Genomic DNA, 15,131 nt, shown 5'->3' on the forward strand with positions numbered 1-15,131 from the left:
CTAAAATAAGAAACTTTCTAAATACAATTAATTCAAAATTCTGTATCGTTTCTGAAATAATCAAGTTTATCTTTACTATTCCTCTCTCCGCATCTGTTTCTCTTCATTCTGTCTTCATGCAGCAGTTGGCTGTCAGATATTCACTGACAGATCCAATATATCTTATAAGGGAAGCTCATTTTGCCTAGAAGATGTATTAGAGCTCACTCTATTAAAATCACCAGACATCATGTCTCTCTACATGCAGAATTTGTGCAAAAGGCAGTTAGATGAATTATTACATGATGAATAATCATGTCTCTCTACATGCAGAATTTGTGCAAAAGGCAGTTACATGAATTATCCAATATATCTTAATAGAGTGAGCTCTAATACATCTTCTAGGTAAAAGGAGCCCCCCTATAAGATATATTGGATCTAACTTGTCAATGAATATCTGACACCCAACTGCTGCATGAAGAGAGAATGAGATGAAACAGATGCTGAGAGAGGAATCGTAAAGATAAACTTGATTATTTCAGAAACGATACAGAATTTTGAATTGATGGTATTTAGAAAGTTTCTTCAGTATGAGGAATCTTATATTAAATATATACTATTTTCATTTTTGCGATAGTTCCCCTTTAAACGTGACCGGTGGTTATCTAAATTACTTATGACTGAGGAGAGAACGCTATGATGGCAGCTGTCCGTGGGAGTAGTTGATACAGATGTTTTCTGAAGTTTGAAATAAATCACTTTACTGATGTGTCGGAATGCGCTGATCCAGTAGCAGCAGCGCCTTCTCCATTCCTTGCTACTGACTTCTATCTTTGTTGCCCCCTGCAGGAGAAAGAGAAGAAATACATGTTACCTCTGGATAACTTAAAAATCAGAGATGTAGAGAAGGGTTTCATGTCCACAAAACACATCTTTGCCATCTTCAACACAGAGCAGAGGTAAGAAAAGATGCAGCTTCTGTAGGAGCTGAGCTTGTGATACACTTAGAGGCCCATTTATCAAAGGTCGAATTCATGTGAGTTTTTTTAACTCTATTATACTCAAAAATTCGATTGGGAGGATATTTAAGAAAAAAATTGAATATCGAAAACTCGAACGAATACTGCTGACGCGATAATCGACTAAACTCGAATCAAGTTTTTTCTCCGAAAAAAAAAACTTGAATGTCAGGAATAGCCATGCACCAAATCCACTATTTTGGATTCAGCCGAACCCCCGAATCCTTTGTGTAAGATTCGGCCAAAAACCGAACTGAATCGAAATCCTAATGTGCATATGTAAATTAGGGGTGGAAAGAGGAAATTTTTTTACTTCCTTGTTTTGTGACAAAAAGTCACACATTCTCCCTCCCCGCCCCTAATTTGCATATGCAAATCAAGATTTGAATTTGGTTCGGCCGGGCAGAAACCGAATCCTGCCGAATAAGGCCGAATCCCGAACCGAATCCTGGATTCGGTGCATCCATAGTCAGGCAGGCTAATATCATCTTCAAATTGGTCACTGGACCTTTCCCATTGACTTCTACATAAACTCGGCAGGTTTAAGGAGGCAAATAGTCGAATCAAATTATTCCCAGGGTATAGGTTTGATAAATCTTAAAATTCGAATTAAAATTCAAATCAAGTTTGGATAATTCAGAATTCGAATTTGAGAGTTCAGACCAAAAAAAATTTTTTGAAAATTTGAATTTACTTTTGGACCTTTAATAAATCTGCCCCTTAATGTAACCACTGGATATGTTTGTGCTGTTTCCAGGAACGTCTACAAAGACTTGCGGCAGATAGAGCTGGCATGTGATTCCCAGGAGGATGTAGATAGCTGGAAAGCATCCTTCCTCCGAGCTGGAGTGTATCCGGAAAAAGACCAGGTGATCCCATTCTACTTTAATAGGAGACTGACCCTGGTTTAGTCTGCTTAGGAAAGATGTGAGAAAGGTTTCTATTTTTTTCCTAAGCAGAAGAACATCAGAGCAGCCTCTTTCTTTCTCCTGACAACTTCCTTGACTACTTGCTGGTCAGACTGGTGGGAAACTGACCAGCAGGTGGCGCTGTTGTAACAAAATTCATTCATATTAACAGCACATGTATCCCTTAATATCTTGGAATAGAAAGAAAATAAATAATGAATGTAAATGACAAAAGAGCTTAGAATAGCCCCCCCATCAATTTTAGATTCACTTATTTTAAAGGTTTACTTAACGGGGAGCAGGTAGAGATAGCAGTATTTATATTTACACATTCCCATCATTCCACAGAGGGAAGAGGAAGAGACCCAGGAGAACACCTTCTCAATGGATCCCCAGCTGGAGAGACAAGTGGAGACCATCCGCAATCTGGTAGACTCCTACATTTGCATTGTGAACAAGTCCATCCGGGACCTCATGCCGAAGACCATAATGCACCTCATGATTAATAACGTGCGTAAGACAGATGTAGTATTAAAGTGTTAGAGATGTGGTGTGCGAGTCCCGGGTTGTTCATCCCAAAGCCTGTATATGTGTGTGTATATATATATATATATATATATATATATATATATGTATTCCAGCAGAGTCGCACTCGAAAAGTTTTAAAACATAACGTTTATTATCCCATCATAAAAATGTGGTAAAGCAGTATACTCATCTACATAGAGACATCATGCGACGTTTCGGGGGTCCCCTGCCCCCTTTCTCAAGCGTGTCCCCAATGCGTGGCATGTAGAATCAGTGAGAGACCCGGAAGTCCGTCTTTTCCATAGAAGTAGCGGGGGCTGCGTGCCTGGTCATTCTGACGCAACCACGCAAAAGCGTGGGTGCGCCACAAGAGCGAGCACACGCTCCACCGCCAATAGAATCAAGCCACGCCATATTTGTTATTGGCAGATAACCCTCTGCAGTGAAGGGGAACCTAAATACATGGTGAAAATCATCAGTAATATGACAGTCAATCAGTTGTAATCTTCCATACAGAGTGCACACAAAAATCCCTCCAACCTATACAGAATCATAACATTTAGATGAACAGATGTAAATCGAAGTCCTTATTTAACCCATTAGGGCTCAGTGATTTTAACCGATGAATCCATTGGACTTCCGTCCTTTTTAACAGCATTAATCTATCGCCCCCTCTCCTGGGTTGTGGTATGTGTTGTATCACTCTAAATCTAAGATCATCGGCACTATGTCCCTTCTCCAAACAATGTTTGGAGACCGGGAGAATGGAATTTTTTGTGTTAACAGTGGATCTATGTTGGGAAAATCTATCTCTAATTTTCTGGATAGTTTCCCCTATGTAGATTAAATTACAAGGACACACTAACATATAGATTACATAGCTGGTGTCACATGAAAAATGCCCCCTAATATTATAGCTCCTGTTTGTAACCGGGCTGCAAAAAGAATCTCCTGTAAGCACGAACCGGCACTGTGCACAGCCTTTACATCGAAACATACCCTCTTTGGGGGGACCCAAGAATGTATATTGTCTGGGTGAGGGTCGTATGTCAGCACGTACCAGCCTCTTCCCTATAGTCGAACCTTTGTTAAAGGACATCATAGGTGGTTGTTTAAATTCGGTCACAGTAGGATAGGCATCCCTTAACAGATGCCAATGTCTGTATAGAATCTGTCTAAATTTTTCACTCCGAGAATGATATTGTCCCACAAAGGTGAGTCGTCTCTCTCTATTGTCCACCTTTTGTCTACCTCCTCTTGCAATCAACTCGGCCTTAGCACTTGTACTATCCAACGTATCTGGCGGGTAACCTCTGTGTATCAATTTGTCCCTCATTACCGAAAGATCATGTTCCAAAATTTGGAAATGCAACTAAATACCACTGAAAATATTCTGAAATCTGCACTTCAGGAGGAGGAATTTATACAAATTAAAAACAAGACTGAGGCTATGTTGGAAAAATTTAAAGGGGAAGTCAGCCGAGTTAAAAAACAGAAGTTTGATCGGGATGCCACAGATTATGAACGGGGCACGGTCTATAACTGGTCATACCTGGCATACAACAGAGAACGTTATCGGCGTGACTCCCATCGGTCCCGTGAACGTATACAATCTAACTTTATGGATAAGATAACCCCACCCCACCTGCCCCTTTTTTAGATGGAGGAGACAAAGAAAAAGAACAAGGAGAGGTGGTAGAGGCCAACGGAGATACGCATGGAGGAGCTTGGGAACGGAGACAACAACCAAGACGGACGAGGCGGAACAAATAGTTTTCAACCTTGCCAATGTTGAACTCTCTCCAATACAACACAAGATCTTGAGCAAAGGGCTGAACTTTTGTCCTACATCAAGGGTGGATGATTTTCAATTGCAGGTTGACCTGTATCGGTTCTTTAGAACTTTACGACTCAAAGCACATTTTGCAAGTGGACATGACTACCAAGGACTCACCTCGGATGCAGAGGGGTTTGATACTAAACAAATCGGTCTCAGAGCTAAGAGTAGGTTTGTTCCCCCTACAACCTATCCAGCGGTAGAGACCTACATACAGAAGGTTAAACTTGAGATCGAGAATAATTTACAAATGCAAACTGATAAGGAGAACTATAATCTGTCTAAAACTGAATCTATTGCATTAAAGGAATTGATGACCATGTCCAGTATCACAATCAAACCCTCTGACAAGGGTGGTGCGATTGTGATAATGGACACGGACAAATATATTGGGGAGATCGTACGACAATTGTCTGACCAAAATGTATACACCTGTTTATCATGTGATCCCACTTTTGAGTTTAAGCGTGAGATGGATGAGTTATTAAAATGTGCGCTGGACAAGGGCGTGATCACTCTGGCCACATTTAAATATATGCGGGTGGATTTTCCTGTAATTCCTCTCATTTATGTGTTACCGAAGATTCACAAAGACCCGGTCAATCCTCCGGGTAGGCCAATTGTGGCTGGCATTGATTCACTAACCAACAACTCAGCGATAGTACTTGATAGGGTTCTTAGCCCCTTGATACAGAAAACCAAGTCGTATCTGAGGGATACCACTGATTTCCTGGGGAAATTAAATGTATTAGGAAAGATCCAAGGAACGATTTGGCTTGCGACATTGGATGTCGCCAGCCTTTACACCTCTATTCCACACTCACAGGGGCTATATGCTGCAGAATTGTTACTACAGAACAGTAGTGCATATAATAAGGAGGAGATTTCTTTTTTTATGGAGATACTTAAATTCATTTTACATAGGAATTACTTTAGATTCCAAGAAGCTTATTATTTGCAGCTGCGGGGGACGGCCATGGGGTCCAGTGTCGCCCCGTCATATGCCAACTCATTCATGAGTTGGTTTGAGGAGGAGCACGTCTATACCGATGTGCTGTTTGCCAGACATTGTTTGGCTTGGTGGCGGTACATCGACGACGTGTTCCTCGTATGGCGGGGTGACCTGGACTCTTTGTCCGCCTTCCGCGATACGATTAATAATGCTAACGAAAACATAAAGTTCACTATGACTGCTGATCTCCATTCTGTAAATTTTCTCGATGTCCAAGTTATTCGCGCTCAAGAAGGCTTTCTCACTAAGATGTTCTCTAAGCCTACTGATAGGAACCAACTGTTGGCATTTGACAGTTTTCATCCCCCAGCTGTCAAAAAGTCGATTCCTATCAGTCAATTCACAAGAGTATGCAGAATTACCAATGATCCTACTTTGGTTGAACATGATCTTTCGGTAATGAGGGACAAATTGATACACAGAGGTTACCCGCCAGATACGTTGGATAGTACAAGTGCTAAGGCCGAGTTGATTGCAAGAGGAGGTAGACAAAAGGTGGACAATAGAGAGAGACGACTCACCTTTGTGGGACAATATCATTCTCGGAGTGAAAAATTTAGACAGATTCTATACAGACATTGGCATCTGTTAAGGGATGCCTATCCTACTGTGACCGAATTTAAACAACCACCTATGATGTCCTTTAACAAAGGTTCGACTATAGGGAAGAGGCTGGTACGTGCTGACATACGACCCTCACCCAGACAATATACATTCTTGGGTCCCCCCAAAGAGGGTATGTTTCGATGTAAAGGCTGTGCACAGTGCCGGTTCGTGCTTACAGGAGATTCTTTTTGCAGCCCGGTTACAAACAGGAGCTATAATATTAGGGGGCATTTTTCATGTGACACCAGCTATGTAATCTATATGTTAGTGTGTCCTTGTAATTTAATCTACATAGGGGAAACTATCCAGAAAATTAGAGATAGATTTTCCCAACATAGATCCACTGTTAACACAAAAAATTCCATTCTCCCGGTCTCCAAACATTGTTTGGAGAAGGGACATAGTGCCGATGATCTTAGATTTAGAGTGATACAACACATACCACAACCCAGGAGAGGGGGCGATAGATTAATGCTGTTAAAAAGGACGGAAGTCCAATGGATTCATCGGTTAAAATCACTGAGCCCTAATGGGTTAAATAAGGACTTCGATTTACATCTGTTCATCTAAATGTTATGATTCTGTATAGGTTGGAGGGATTTTTGTGTGCACTCTGTATGGAAGATTACAACTGATTGACTGTCATATTACTGATGATTTTCACCATGTATTTAGGTTCCCCTTCACTGCAGAGGGTTATCTGCCAATAACAAATATGGCGTGGCTTGATTCTATTGGCGGTGGAGCGTGTGCTCGCTCTTGTGACGCACCCACGCTTTTGCGTGGTTGCGTCAGAATGACCAGGCACGCAGCCCCCGCTACTTCTATGGGAAAGACGGACTTCCGGGTCTCTCACTGATTCTACATGCCACGCATTGGGGACACGCTTGAGAAAGGGGGCAGGGGACCCCCGAAACGTCGCGTGATGTCTCTATGTAGATGAGTATACTGCTTTACCACATTTTTATGATGGGATAATAAACGTTATGTTTTAAAACTTTTCGAGTGCGACTCTGCTGGAATACATACATGTTATATATGGATTCACTCACCATTTTTGAGGACGCACCATGCAGGATTACATTGTTTCAATAAGGGTGTGCATTATAGGAGCTGGACTTTTATATATATATATATATATATATATATATATATATATATATATATATATATATATATATATATATATATATATATATATATATATATATATATATATATATATATATATATATATATATATATATATAATACACAAAAGCCATGAATATCCTGTAAATTATATTCTTATAAACGGAGTTCCATGACCTGTATAAAAACACTCGGCCTTCGGCCTCGTGTTTTTATATGGTCATGAAACTCCTCGGTAACTTATAATATCCTTATATTTTACAAGAGGGGGTACTTTATTCACTATATATATAATCTTTTTTTTTTTTTTTTTTTTTGTCTTTCAGTCAAAGGAATTCATCCACTCCGAGCTGCTGGCTTACCTATACTCGTCCTCCGATCAGAACAGCCTGATGGAGGAGTCTGCCGACCAGGCACAGCGACGAGAGGAAATGCTGAGGATGTACCACGCTCTGAAAGAGGCTCTGAAAATCATTGGTGACATCAGCACTAGCACCTCTACAACCCCAGTGCCACCACCAGTGGACGACACTTGGCTTCAGAACTCCAACAGCGGCCACAGGTGAGGCCAGCACAGTCCCTCAGAGTAGCGCAATAACAACGAGTTGTGAAAGTATCAACCTCATGCGTTAACGGAGAACTGAACCCTAAAAATGAATGTGGCTAAAAATGCCGTATTTTATATAGTGAACTTATTGCACGCGGCTAAAGTTTGAGCTTGTCAATAGCAGCAATGATCCAGGACTTCAAACTTGTCACTGGGGGTCACCATCTTGGAAAGTGTCTGTGACACTCACATGCTCAGTGGGCTCTGATTGGCTGTTGAGAAGCTAAGCTTAGGGCTCGTCACTAATTATCCAGCAGAAAATGACCTTCCCTGGCTGTAATATAAGATGATGCTATAGGTTTGCTGATTATTAAATTCTGATGCTAATTGCACTGGTTTCTGTTCTGCCATGTAGTAATGATCTGTATTAATTACTAATCAGCCTTATATTGTGACATTTCTATTCTATGTGTACTGTATATTGTGAGTGGCTCCCTAAGCTCAGTAAGTGACAGCAGCACAGAGCATGTGCAGTGAATCAGCAGAAAAGAAGATGGGGAGCTACTGGGGCATCTTTGGAGACACAGATCTTTACTGCTAAAGGGCTGTGGTTGCCTTGGGCTGGTACAGAAGCACAAAACATAATGTACAACTAGCTACTTTTTAAGTTAGGCTTTAGTTCTTCTTTAAACAACTATTTTAAATTTTCTTTTTTTTGTTTAAGCCCGACAGTGCAAAGGAGGCCGGTGTCCACTGTCCTCCCTCCCAGCCGACCGCCTGCTGTCAGGGGTCCAACTCCTGGGCCTCCTCTGATTCCAGTACCTGCAGGGGGCTCTTCCTTTATTGTTCCTCCTATCCCCTCCCGCCCTGGTCCTCAAGGCCCATTTGCTGCTGCAAACAATGACCCCTTCTCTGCGCCTCCACTGATCCCATCCCGACCCGCTCGAATCCCACCCGGCGTTCCACCTGGAGTTCCTAGGTAAGCACTGCTTCCTCTACTTTAAAGGAACAGTTCAGTGTAAAAATAAAAACTGGGTAATTAAATAGGCTGTGCAAAATAAAAAATGTATCTAATATAGTTAGTTAGTCAATAATGTAATGTATGCTGGAGTGACTGGATGTGTAACATAATAGCCAGAACACTACTTCCTGCTTTGCAGCTCTCTAACTCTGAGTTAGTCAGTGACTATAAGGGGGGCCACATGGGACATAACTGTTCAGTGAGTTTGTAATTGATCCTCAGCATTCAGCTCAGATTCAAAAGCAACAGTTATGCCCCATGTGCCATCCCCCCTCAAGTCTCTAACTAACTATATTAGACACATTTTTTATTTTGCACAGCCTATCTATTTACCCAGTTTTTATTTTTACACTGAACTGTTCCTTTATTATGCATGTTGTGATACATATTCAGCGTCTGCACTGGACAATGAATAGACGCTTTATAATAATGAACCTTTCCATTGACTGGCGTGTGCTGCATGCTGATTGGTCGCATTAATATCATAATCCCTCTGCTTGGCTGTGCAATCACATGGGCAGCATCTATACACATAATAACAAACAATCTGCACTTTCTAAAGAAGCAGAATCATTCTTGTTTGCCGTGCTGTATAAACATACTGGGGCTCATTAATAAACACTGGGCAAATTTGCACCTGGGCAGTAACCCATAGCAACCATTCAGTGATTAGTTTTTTTTTTCAGCCAGCTGCAGGTTGAACACTGAAAGCAGTCATCTGATTGGTTGCCTTAGGTTACTGCCCAGGTACAAATTTGCCCAGTGTTTATAAATGAGCCCCACTGACTCTTCCTACAGAAAGCATGTGACTTCCCTAATTTGACTCTGCCCTTTCTGATAATCATCTCAGCTGTTTGTCTCACCCTCTCTTCCTTTTTACAGCCGGAGACCACCCGCCGCCCCAACCCGGCCAACCATAATCCGACCAGCGGAGCCTTCCTTACTAGACTAAGCCACGGGAGGGGCATTAGAGCGAGATTGAGAATACAGCGCTTTTCCTTTTGGGAAGAGGGAGTGGGAAATCTATGCAGGGTGTGCCTGCCCAGCCCCTGTATTCAGTCAGCGTCGTTATTTACCCCGTCAAATAGTTCATAGACTTTTATATAAAAAAATAATAATGAAAAACTTTCTATATAAAAAACAAAAATCGTTTTGCTGATTTAACATCAGACGTGGGATGTGTTTAAGTGGAATCAAACTGTGGGAGAAAAGCAAATACGAAAGAAAGAAGCTTCCATATTGAACCTGTGGCTTTGCACTGGGCAAGTGGAAATGAGCAAAGGCCATGAATCGGCTTCTGTTTTTGGCATGGCGGCTGTACAGGAAGTAGTCATGGGCTCCCATTCTAACCCTTCTCCAATTCCTCTACATTGTGTTTACTGGAAACCAACATGGCGGCCTATATTACTTCCTGTACAGTGTAGCATAACCGCTCTTTGTTTTAGAGTAGAACTACACGGGCGTTTTGACATCCGATACCTTCCATTCCGACGCGAGGAATTGCAGGTGTCACGTCGGATGCTCCGAATCTAAAGTAAGGAATAGGAGTCTCGGACGTTGTCGCAGCGTGCATACGACAACTGTTGGATGAAGACGCAACATGCAGCGCTCACATCCAACAGTCGTGTCGGATGCGCACTGCAACAACGTCCGACATTCCTATTATTTACCTTTATGGATGCACCGAATCCAGGATTTGGGCCTTTTCAGCAGGATTCGGGCCGAACCGGATCCTAATTTGCATATGCAAATTAGGGGTGGGAGGGAAATTGCGTTACTTTTTGTCACAAAACAAGTAAGTAAAAAATGTTTTACCCTTCCGACCCCTAATTTGCATATTTAAATTAGGATTAGGTTCGGTATTTGCTCGAATCTTTCGCGAAGGATTTGGGGGTTTGGCCGAATCCAAAATAGTTGATTCGGTGCATCCCTACTTACCTTATATTCAGCGCATCCGATGTGACGCCTGCGCTTCCTCACATTGGAACGGAAGGTAGCGGATGTCAAAACGCCAGTGTAGTTGTACCCTTAATGTCCATTAAAAATGGCGGATCCTCAATGGGGTACAGTATGGCCCCAAAAATATCTGCCTTAGGAAGGCCACCGAGGCCAATAGCGTTGGGTAAAGAGAGAGCGCGTTCCGAGTATATGAAACTATTGGCTGTAAAAGTGTGTACAGGTATGGGATCTTGTTATCCGGAAACGTGTTATCCAGAAAGTTAATTCTCTGTAATAATAAAACAGTAGCTTGTACTTGATCCCAACTAAGATATAATTAATCCTTACTGGAGGCAAAACCAGCCTATTGGCTTTATTTAATGTTTATATGATTTTCTAGTAGACTTAAGAAACGAAGATCCAAATTACAGAAAGATCCGCTATCCGGAAAGCCCTAGGTCCCAAGCATTCTGGATAACGGGTCCCATACCTGTATAATATAAAAACAAATACACCAGAGTGATGGACCTAAGTATTTAAGCACTTTCTACATATTCCACCTGTAGAATTTCTTTTTTTTTTGTCTCTATGAATGAATGTACAGTTTTGGCTCTTCAGAAAAACACAAGCAATATTAATGTTCCTATATATTTAATTGCTGAGAAATCCTTTTATCCCGTGCAGTTGTCCTGCAGAATTTTAGTGTTTTGATTGTCCAATCAGTGCCTTTATCCTGAGGGGGCGGGGTCAGTTTTACATTTAATCAACTTGAAAATCAAAATGTCCCTCTAGCTGTGAAGGTGAGTTTCAAAATGCTGATTAATGTTGCTTTAACCCTGGCGTCTGTGCTATGAATGGGCAACCTCCCCTGGCTGAACTTCCAGCCAATAGAAAAGGATTGCCTTTACTCTAAACAGGTTCCCAGTTTATATTAAAGGATAAGTAAACCTTTAAAATAAATGAATGCAAAATTGATGAGGGGGCTATGCTAAGCACTTTTGTCATTTACAGTCATTATTTATTTTGTTTTTATTCCAAGATATTAAGGGATACATGTGCTGTTAATATGAATGAATATTGTTACAACAGCGCCACCTGCTGGTCAGTTTCCCACCAGTCTGACCACCAAGTAGTCAAGGAAGTTGTGAGGAGAAAGAAAGAGGCTGCTCTGATGTTCTTCTGCTTAGGAAAAGAATTAGAAACCTTTCTCACATCTTTCCTAAGCAGAAGAACATCGAGCAGCCACTTTCTTTCTCCTGACAACTTCCTTGACTACTTGGTGGTCAGACTGGTGGGAAACTGACCAGCAGGTGGCGCTGTTGTAACAAAATTCATTCATATTAACAGTACATGTATCCCTTAATATCTTGGAATAAAAAGAAAATAAATAATGAATGTAAATGACAAACGTGCTTAGCATAGCCCCCTGATCAATTTTACATTCATTTATTTTAAATGTTTGCTTATCCTTTAATTTAATTGATTTGTAACTTTTCTTGGCAAAATCAATGGAGGGTAAAAGCACAACCCTTCCACAGCTCTAAATAAGGGGCCAGGGTTGGTGAAAAGTGAGAATGGAAGAGGGGACGTGATCCTTGATCGTATAGGGTTCCCGATTGGTGAAACAAATCACTTCACAGCTACAGGGACCGGCAGTTCTATGCAGTCGCTGGCCCAGAGCATGGACATGTAGCTGGTTGTGGGCAGTTATCTGTATTCTGAATATCTCTAGGGGAAGTCATTCTAGTGCTTGGTTTTACCCACAACTCCCAGCCAAGTTTGCTGCCCTTTTTTTTGTCTAGTGTCCAGACATTTTTCATTTTGGGCTTTGTATGTACCTGTGTGGGTATTAACCCCATAATGATACCGTATATGCAGATACTCTACAGCAGGGAACCTCATACTCTGGGAAATGTCTGGGTTTTTGGGTGGCAAGTCTGATGTTACTGTTGCACCTAATACAAATGAATGGAAAGAGCCCTGTCTGGTGCACACAGAGATGTGACAGTTGCTCTGAGGTCTGCCAGTCCCCGCTGAGCGCCGGAGAGAAACAGGGTCTGTTATTATCTTGGATGGAATGTATAAAGTGCCTCCCCCACTCTGTACCTTATTAATAAACTAAAAATAAAGGGAACTTTATTTTTCTGGTGATTTCACTTTTGGGTGTTTGTTTCTGGCTCTTTTATTGGGTGCAGTTTCTCTGTTATTTGCAGTCTTGATGGAATTTCTTGCTGGTGCTGGGCTTTCCTTCATAACGGTATGGGTAATGGCTTATTCTCTGCGAGCTCACCTTCCTACATAAGCCTGCCAACTCTGTAAGGAAGGGGTCACCATTCACAGGCTCAACTTTATGCCATCCAGGCCCGGACTGGCAATCTGTGGGTTCTGGCAAATGCCAGAGGTTCTGCTATAAGGTGCCATAGAAAGTCGGTATTTAGTGGGCTGGTGTGGGCTGAGTGGGCCTCTGTGTACCTGAAATGCCAGGGCCTATTTTAATTCTCAGTCTGGACCTGATGCCATCCCACTGATCTAGTCACAGGCCCTGCAGTGGGAAGGCAAGCAAATGAACATTTTCAGCCCTCATAGACCAAACAATCTGATAAAATCACAGCATGGCCGTTAGAAACATTCCCCTGTGGTACCACACGTGCCCAGACTACCAAATCAAACCTAGCCATGTATGGACAATTTAACATTTATTGCTCCATATAGCATGCCCTCCTGTTGCTCCCTATAACTCCTCCTATTGCTCCATATAACTCCTCCCTATAACTCCTCCTGTTGCTCCATATAACCCTCCTTATAACTCCTCCTATTGCTCCATATAACCCTCCATATAACTCCTCCTGTTGCTCCATATAACCCTCCCTATAACTCCTCCTATTGCTCCATATAACCCCTCCCTATAACTCCTCCTATTGCTCCATATAACCCTCCCTATAACTCCTCCTATTGCTCCATATAACCCTCCCTATAACTCCTCCTATTGCTCCATATAACCCTCCCTATAACTCCTCCTATTGCTCCATATAACCCTCCCTATAACTCCTCCTATTGCTCCATATAACCCTCCCTATAACTCCTCCTATTGCTCCATATAACCCTCCCTATAACTCCTCCTATTGCTCCATATAACCCTCCCTATAACTCCTCCTATTGCTCCATATGACCCTCCCTGTAACTCCTCCAATTGGTCTATATAACTCTTACTGTTGCTCCATGTAACTTATAATCCCATGGCCAATGAAGGGGGTTTGGGGTGCTCTGGTGCCTGAAAGTGCTCTTATGGATGCTTAAATGTGCTTTCTCTAGAACAGCCCTATCTGTCAGTGCAGATGCTGTGGTGTTAAGTATGCACCTCTGGAGGCAGGAAAGAAGAAAAAGAACTTTTCGGCTCCACCCTCCTCATAAGTCTGTGCTCCTCCTTCTCCCCTCAGCTTTTCTTCTTCTGCCCTACTTGGAGTTTAGGACAGTGGTTTTTTTTTTTTTTCTTTATTTTTTGACCCTTATTATAATTATTTGTTATTTTATTAGTATTTCCCTGTTATAGCACTATCAAGGGGAAGATGGGCCCAGCTACAACAGGTATGTATGGAGCACCCCCCATCATCGCCCCCATCATCGGATTATTGGGCCCCCACCAGTGAACATGAAGTAGATTCAGCGATTGCTCGACTAACCAAGAACACCGCCTTACCAAAAGAGGAGGCGACCTTTAAAGAACCTATGGATAAAAAGAGGGAGATTTCCCTGAGAAGGGGTACACACATGCCACGGCAATCCACGGTAGTAGCATCCACTGGACTGGCACGTCCAGCAAGATTTTGGTGTCAGGAGTTACTCAAACACCCTCCAATGTCACCAGAGGAATTGCAGGACCAATATGAACACATTAGTTCTGCACTGGCCTTTTTGCCAGATTCAGCCATGGACACGGTAAGGCTGGCGGCCAAGACCAGTATCGACACAACAGTAGCCAGTCAGGAGACACAGCCTCCAAGACCAAATTACTCATCTTTGATTAACAGGTGAAACACTTTTTGGACCTGATCTAAAGCAGATTATAACAGAGGTTACAGGAGGCAAGAGCACCTTCCTGCCATCAGGTAAGAACCTTCAAACAAACCATTCAATAGGCAATGGAGTACCCAACAACGCTCCTTTCGACCCTTCGGGGAACCCCTATTTTGTCTCTTCACAATCAAGCCGAGACTCCAAGAATGGAGGACCATCCTGTTCCCAGCAGCCAAGTATAACAGAAAGCCGGGCCCTTCAAAGCCCACCTAGACCTGACTCGGACATACCAGGCCCAGGGTGGGTGAGTGGTCATCTCCAAGAATTCCTACCAACCTTGCAGTCCCACATACAAGACAATTGGGTACTCACCATCATCAAGGAAGGGTGCAGAATTCTGTTCGATGACATTCCCCTTCGCATATTCAGACTCTCGTCTTCTCCAAAAAGTCTAACCAGTTGCCATCGTCGGCGACCTGCGCAGCAGTAACGTTATTACACTTGTCCACTCGCAAGAGCACTTCAAGGGTTTTTACTCAAACTTATTCCTGGTAACACAAAAAGAGGACACTTTCTGACCAGTGCTGAACT

The 15,131-nt window shown here is 42.3% G+C and overlaps 1 protein-coding gene across 5 annotated transcripts in view; it reads left to right on the forward strand.

Annotated features, from left to right (window-relative positions):
• The window catches only part of LOC108703474 (dynamin-2), an 81,148-nt gene that overhangs the window by 61,279 nt on the left and 4,738 nt on the right, over positions 1 to 15,131 (forward strand). For 4 of the 5 annotated variants that reach the window (XM_041588878.1, XM_041588879.1, XM_018239601.2 and 1 more), the window contains 6 exons: positions 829 to 938; positions 1,756 to 1,867; positions 2,255 to 2,416; positions 7,347 to 7,582; positions 8,292 to 8,546; positions 9,471 to 9,752. In XM_041588878.1, coding sequence (XP_041444812.1) covers positions 829 to 938; positions 1,756 to 1,867; positions 2,255 to 2,416; positions 7,347 to 7,582; positions 8,292 to 8,546; positions 9,471 to 9,540 — 945 coding nt within the window. In that variant the 3' untranslated portion in view covers positions 9,541 to 9,752. Of the gene's footprint in view, positions 1 to 828; positions 939 to 1,755; positions 1,868 to 2,254; positions 2,417 to 7,346; positions 7,583 to 8,291; positions 8,547 to 9,470; positions 9,753 to 15,131 lie in introns of those variants that run through there. The other variant, XM_041588880.1, reaches the window with a different exon arrangement.

The sequence above is a fragment of the Xenopus laevis genome, chromosome 3S (genome assembly GCF_017654675.1).
Source record: "Xenopus laevis strain J_2021 chromosome 3S, Xenopus_laevis_v10.1, whole genome shotgun sequence".
NCBI lineage: Eukaryota > Metazoa > Chordata > Amphibia > Anura > Pipidae > Xenopus > Xenopus laevis.